The sequence below is a fragment of the Fukomys damarensis genome, unplaced genomic scaffold (genome assembly GCF_012274545.1).
Source record: "Fukomys damarensis isolate Sample0158 unplaced genomic scaffold, DMR_v1.0_HiC HiC_scaffold_19, whole genome shotgun sequence".
Classification (NCBI taxonomy): Eukaryota; Metazoa; Chordata; class Mammalia; order Rodentia; family Bathyergidae; genus Fukomys; species Fukomys damarensis.
Window position 1 is genome coordinate 58,184,137 of NW_022900931.1, and position 7,092 is coordinate 58,191,228.

Genomic DNA, 7,092 nt, shown 5'->3' on the forward strand with positions numbered 1-7,092 from the left:
CTGTGCACCCGGGCCCCCGCGGACCCCTGTCGGGAGGACCAGGGGTGGTGGCCCCCAAACTGCGCGGCAGCCATTTGGGCTACCAGTCTCCATATGAGGGTCTTGGACTTCCTCCGAGGACGCCCCATTCACAAAATTTCGTCTTGGACCCTCACCATTGAGGAACTTCAAGGACCACTCCCCCCGGGAACGCAGATGTATGGGGATCATAGGGCGCCCTGAAATCCCGGTGCCCTATGCTATCTAGGCCCTGGGGGGACCCCTGCCCTCTTTCCCTGCTTCACCTGTTGTCGGGGGAGGCGGGCGGACAAAGGAAGCAGCATCACGTGACTGCTCATTCACAAAATCCCATCCCATTGAGAAAAAGGGGCTGGGGGCGCTGCGGCCGCCCCTTCCCCTCCCGAGAGGCTGGGGAAACCCAGCATCCTGCAGGTGGGGGAGGGGGCTAGAACTCGTTGCTTGGGTCCCTAAGGTTCGGACGCCAGGGTCCCTGCGCTGGGAAGCAGTGGAAGGTTGACTGCTTATCCGGATTACTGGGCGGAGGGCTACGTCCCCCCTGAGCTAAGGGGCGGGGTAGTGTTTCTGAAGGGTACTGAAGAGGGGGGAATCAATCCCCTCATTTGTCCCCCATGCCTGCCTTCGGCTGGGACCTGAAGGAGCAATCTTGATTTTTGTGAATGAAATGCTCCAGGATCTTTTCGGTCGCCCGATTCTGGCTTTCTTTGCCTCCATCTCTCTCTCTCGGCCTCTCTTTCTGGCCATTTCTGGTTCTCTCCCTGCTCCCTACCCATCTCCCGGTTGCTGGGTGACTCAGTGAGCTTTGCATCCGGTCTCATTCATAAATCCGGGAAGGGGTGGGGGAAGAGAGCCAGGGCTTCTCACCCAGCCAGTGGCCTGGGTGACAGGGTGCGGAGGCAGTGTTGGAGGAATGGGAGCTGAGTTGATGGGCCCCAAGAAAATACATATACGCAGGAACCCTGCTGCGAGGGGGAACTATGGGTGGGGCTGTGGGAATGTGCAGAGAGGCAAGGAGACCGGGGTGAGGGGATGAGCGGGAGGGGGAGGGGAAGTGAAAAACCCAGGCTGTGGGGATGGGGGTGGGAAAGGTGGGGGAAACGTGGCCATGCAGAGAAGAGGTAGATATGGGGAAGAAGATAGAGATGAGAGAAGAGATGTCATAGGAAGAAAGAAGCCATGCTAGGTGAAGGTGGGCATGAGGGGTATTGGTGGCCAAGGGTGCAGTGGTCCGGATGTGAGAGACAAAGATAGAAGGAAGAGCAGGCTCAGGGGAACACTGAAAGGGAGAACAGGATTTGGGGGTCTCTGACTTGTCCTTGTCTTCCCCACCGCCAGGTACATGGTGCGGGTCCGAGCCGTGGTGATGGCCCGAGATGACTCCAGTGGGGGCTGGCTGCCTGTGGGGGGCGGGGGCCTCAGCCAGGTGAGCGTATGTCGGGTCCGAGGGGCCAGGCCCGAGGGGGGGGCCCGCCAGGGGCACTACGTCATCCACGGGGAGCGCCTCCGGGACCAGAAAGTGAGCCACCCTGGGGCGTGGGGTCGGGTGGGGTCCTGGGCGGCAGGGGAATGGGGCTGGGAGTGCAGAGGAGAATCAGGATGTCTCCCAAACTGGGGCTGTGCTGCAGTGTGGGAGTGAATATCTGTCCTGGGGAGAAGAACTGGGAATTTCGGGAGGTATGTGGGATATCAGGCAGATCCTGCCCACTGCATCTCCTGCTAGTCCCTCCTTACTGGTCTTCCTGCCCTCTTTCTGCTTCCCTGGCCAACCCATCTGTTCTACAGGGGCCCTGCTTACACCCGACTCAGATCATATCCCTCTTCCTCTCAGAACCCTCCCGTGGCTCCATCTTGTTCAGAGATCCTCACCATGAGGTCCTACACCAACTCACCCCTGTCTGCCCTAAGTATCTGGAGGCATTTTCTGGGGGTCAAATTCGGTGGAAAGTTTGGGTTCAGCAGGAATGACTGGGCTGTCTGGCAGGATTCAGTGAGGCGATGTGGAAGTTTCAGCTGGGGATGTAGTGGGAAGATTTGTATTGCTTCGAAAAGGCTGGAGGAGAATGACTGTCGTGGTAGCACACACCTTTCTTTAATCCCAGCTCTTGAAAGGCTGAGGCAGGATGATTCGAGTTCCAGCCCAGACTGGGCTACACAGCAAGATCAAAAAAGAAGCGGGGGTTGCGGTAAAGAAAAGCAAAAGGGGTTAGGGAAGGATGTCTTTCACAGCAGGGGAATGACGGATTTGGAAAGGTGAAATGGGGTGGAGGAATAATGTTAGGCAGGGATTTGAGGGAACATCTAGCACGTTAAGCAACATTGAGGGGAAATTGGTGGAAGTATAATAAGGATACTTTTGGGGTAAGGTTTCAGACAATTATTGAGACTTCAAAAGAAAGTTAAGTGTAATATTTTGACATGTTCAGGAGGGTGTGAGGAGTACTACTGAGTCAGAAGGGGGAGGCGGGGAATTTAGCCTAGTGGTTCTGCTGCCTGCCTCGTAAGCACAAGGACCTGAGTTCAATCTCTGGTACCAAAAGAAAAAAGAAGGGGAAATAGTTGTTTATCGGAAAGGGGCTATTTTTTAGGCATTCAGTGAATTTGGGAGTTCTTCCTGGGACATCAGAGGAAGATGTTAGAAAAATGTAGCGATCAAAGGGTTGGAAGAATTACATTCTATAAATTGGGAAGAAATACTGAGATATCAATGTTGGGGGTACCTTTGGCAATGAGGTTGGTGGGATCCTAGAGTGTGTAGAAAGCCTGAGGTGGAGTCACATGTGTGGCTGGGAAAGGGGTGTCTGATACAGACCTTCCTGCCTCTCAGACCACCTTGGAATGCACCCTGAGACCGGGCTTGGTTTACAACAAAGTGAACCCCATCTTCCACCACTGGAGCTTGGGTGACTGCAAGTTTGGGCTGACATTTCAGAGCCCCGCTGAGGCTGATGAGTTCCAGAAGAGCCTGCTGGCTGCGCTGGCCACACTGGGCCGAGGTGAGTGGGTCGAGTGGTGGGCACTCGGGCTGGGGGTCTGGGGTGGGAGAAGTTGGGACTGGGACTCACTCTGTCTCTCTCCCTGCCCAGGCTCCCTCACCCCCTCCTCTTCCTCCTCCTCCTCTCCTTCCCAGGACACTGCAGAGACCCCCTGCCCTCTGACGGTGAGTCCGGGGGGGATGCCTCCCTGCTGGGAGGGTAGGGAGTGGCTCTTGATCTACAGAATATTCCTGAGCACCTACTGTGGCCAGCACTGGGGCACATGCTGTGACACAGAATTAGGCCTACAGAATTAATGTCAATTCAGTCTCAGTTAAACTAGTTTTTCTCTTGTATGGTGATACACAAATTCATTCACCAGTACTTAGTGAGCATCTCCTATGTACCAGGCAATGTTTTAGGCACTGGGGATACATCAGTGGATTAAATAAAGTTCATTTCTTCTTGGAACTTTTATTCTAGTGTGGGAGGGCAGAAAAAAAAAGGATAGATTTTTAAAAATGAATAAATATTAAAAGTAAAAGGGGCTGAGGGTGCAGCTCAGGTTGAGCTCTTGCTTAGCCTAGCAAGGCCCTGAATTCTATCCCCAGTTTCACAAAAGCGGGGGAAAAAAGAAAGAAAGTAAATTAATGATGAAATAAGTGACAACTCCATGTACCAGATATTCAGGCTGCTAAATCTCAGAGTCACCCTTGACTCTTCTTATTTTTTATGCTTCTCATCTAACCTGTTAGTAAATATTGGTTTTACTTTCACAATGATCAGAATCCATCTCACATCTGGTACTGTCCAACCTTATCTCCTCACTAGAACATCTCAACATCTTCTCATTGTCACCCCCCACCTTATCCCCAGCTCTCCGATTCCCACTCGGCCTGGGGAATCCCACTGACTGCCGAGTCAGATCACAGCCCTCCCCTTCCCAGGTCACTCCCAGGGCTTCAGCTCACTCAGAGGAGAGGATGGAGTCCTTACAGTGGCACCTAAGATCCCACACCATCTGGTCCTGGATTCCTGTTCCCTCACTCAGCTGCAGCCACAGTGACTTCCTTAGCTTACTACAACAGGGCAACCACATTCTTATCTTAGAGTCTTTGCATTAGCTGTTTCTTATGTCTGGAACACTCTTTCCCATGTCCCAGTGCCCCTTATCAGCTTTCTTTCTTTCTTTCGAGACAGGGTCTTGCTATGTAGTTCGTGCTGGTCTTGAACTCATACTTTATGTAGCCCAGGCTGGCCTTGAACTCTTGGCAGTCCTGCCTCAGCCTCCAAGCATGCACCATGAAAAGACTGCTTTCTTTTCTGTTGGTTTGCTGTCTCTCATGGTAGAATGTCAGCTCTAGGAGGGCAAGGATCTTTCATTGGTGTCTCCTTGCATATCCATTGCCTAAAACATTGCCTTGTATACAGTAAGTGTTCCGTAAATGAGTTGGATAAATTGACTGAATGAATTAATGCACAGAAGGTTGGGTACATTTTGACACTTCTTGGCCACAGCAGGTATTGCTGAGAATACCTGGAGGTATTCAGAACCGGAACTGGTTTCCTGGGTGAAAAGGGGGAAAGTCTCAGAATAAGGGAAAGTGGAGGTGGGCCACAGACAGTTCCTGTCTTTGGCGTCCTGATTCAAAAGAGGCTGCGTGCGCTCTGGCTGAGACCTGCACAGTGGCCTTGTTGTCCTGCATGCCACGGTGCTCGGTAGATATATACTGAAGACAGTGAACAGAGGCAGTAAGGGTCATGGTCAAATTACAGAAAGGAAAACTAAGGATCCAAGAAGGGCAGCTTCAGCTAGAACCTGGTTCGGATGGGAAGGAGATCATGGGGGGGGGTCCCCTAAAAGATGTGGGGTGGGAATGAGGCAGGAAGGTGGCTGAGTGGCCAAGGGAGAGAGGGGTTCTGAGAAGCGAGAAGATGCTTTGATGTTCTGTAGGTTGGTGAGCTGAGCAGTTAAGAAGAGGACTCTAATATTAATAACCACCATTTCCAGCTCTTCCTGTACTTCGGGCACGCGCTGTGCCCTTTACAATGGGTCCTAACCACATCCTTACCAATAGGTACTATTATGATCCCCATTTTACAGAGGAGGAAACTGAGGCTCAGAGGTGAGCTCTGAGGTGAGAAGTACTTGAACCCAGGCCTGCACGGCCCCAGAGCCCTTGTTTTCTATGGGAGGGGGTCTTTGTGGGGGCACGGGCTGTGTATGGGGGATTCTCCGCCCTGAGGCCACCTATTTCCCCCAGTCCCACGTGGACAGCGACTCCTCCTCCAGTCACAGCCGTCAGGAGACGCCTCCTACCGCCGCAGCTGCCCCCATAGTCACTGTGGAGTCCGTCTCTGCCTTCGGGCCGACCACGCCCCCACAGCGCCGCTCCTCGGCTCAGGTGCGACCCCCAGCGGAAGTTTGGGTGGAAAAGGGACTGGCGCTGGGGTCCCTAAGGGCGCTGGAGCTGAGCCCCACAAGGGTGAGAAGGGATACACAGGTCCCAGGGAATGGCTGACGTGTCTGCTGAGTAGGGTGGGATAGAGGCCTGGGCTTCTCGGAGGGTTGACTGGAGGCTTCAGATGTTTTCTGCACTCTTTAGATTCGGGGGAGTTCTGAATTTCAGAAAGGCGTGGGGAAAGACTTGGGCAATTTTCTCGGTGTATTAGAGGATGCTGATGCCCATGGAAAGGCACCTTAGAACTGTTTAGTCCCGCATGGTAGTGCATACCTGTAATCCTAGCACTCTGGGCAGGGGATACAGATCTGCGGCACAGCACCTGTCTGGCAAATTCAGCCCTCGAATTTGATTCCTGGCACCACCACCCCCAAAAAAATCCTAGCACTCTGGAGGCTGGGACAGAAGGAGTGTTGTGACTACATAGTCCAGCCTGGACTACATAGTGAGTTCAAGACCAGCAACAGACCAAAAAACAAAACAAAACAAAACAAAAGACTGCTTAGTTCACAAGAGGGAGGCTCAGTAACCAAGGGAGTGAAAGAGGCCCAGGGACTGGACTCCCTCTTCCTGAGGAGGAGGTGGCTAGGATCCAGAACTCCACGATTTGAAGGGGCAGAGGGCTGGGACTCCTAGATCTGGAGACTGGCAGAACTGGAAGCCTTAAGCCACTAGGCTCCAGGTCTTTAAGGTGTGGGGTTGGTTCTGTATTCCTTTGTGTGACCCTGAGAATAGAGGGCCAAGGGACCTTGGGAGTGGAGCAGGCTGTGATCTTGGAAGCCTGAATCTTGTGCCTAGGATTTTAGAAACAGGGTTCTTGGAAGCCAAAGGCCTGTAGCCGAATCTTGGGAATTAATTAATTAATTTATTTATTTATTTTTGGGAGTACTGGGAATGGAAGCCAGGGCCTTCACACTGAGTTATATCCCCATCCCCTGCTGTTTCATTTTTATTTTAATTTTGAGACTGGGTCTTGCTAAATCACTGAATTGCCCAGACTGTGCTTGATTTCGAGATCCTCCTGCTTCAGCCTCCAAAATGCTGGGATTCCAGGTACAGGACACCACTCCCAGCTTGTAGGTTTTTCTGGGACTGGATAGATTGTGGTGGGGGTGGGTGAGTCATGGGCTTCACTAAACCAATCTCTTTCTTCCTTCCTCCTGCAGAGCTACCCTCCACTTCTGCCATTTACGGGGATTCCGGAGCCCTCAGATCCTGTGGTCGGGGCAGGAGGCCCAGGCTGGGGTGGCCGCGGCTATGAGGATTACCGGCGCTCTGGACCACCTGCTTCCCTCACCCTATCCACCTGTGTTGTGCGCTTCGCCAAGACTGGCACGTTGAGGGGCGCAGCCCTGGGTCCTCCAGTGTCATTACCTGCCCCTCTCACAGAGGCTGCGCCCCCAGCTCCCCCAGCTCGCCCACCCCCTGAATATTATTATTCCTACTTGAGAGCTAAGATAAAACGTATAGAATCAAACACTTTCAAGGGTTGGTAGAATTCTTAGCAATAATTTTTCTTAAACTCAATTCAATTGGGATTAAAGAAATTGCTAAAAGACACAGGGAGACCTGACCTCAAAGCTGAAATTAGACTCTTATTTGAATTTTCTTCTTACACTGATTGAAAACTAAAAACATGG

At 52.4% G+C, this 7,092-nt stretch overlaps 1 protein-coding gene across 1 annotated transcript in view; it reads left to right on the forward strand.

Annotated features, from left to right (window-relative positions):
- Nucleotides 1-1,119: 1,119 nt before the first annotated feature.
- Spred3 (sprouty related EVH1 domain containing 3) overlaps nt 1,120-7,092 on the forward strand; it is a 6,923-nt gene continuing 950 nt past the window's right edge. The window contains exons 1-5 of the mRNA XM_010632868.2: nt 1,120-1,534; nt 2,843-3,011; nt 3,102-3,175; nt 5,255-5,395; nt 6,619-6,916. Coding sequence (XP_010631170.1) covers nt 1,358-1,534; nt 2,843-3,011; nt 3,102-3,175; nt 5,255-5,395; nt 6,619-6,916 — 859 coding nt within the window. The 5' untranslated portion in view covers nt 1,120-1,357. The remainder of the gene's footprint in view (nt 1,535-2,842; nt 3,012-3,101; nt 3,176-5,254; nt 5,396-6,618; nt 6,917-7,092) is intronic.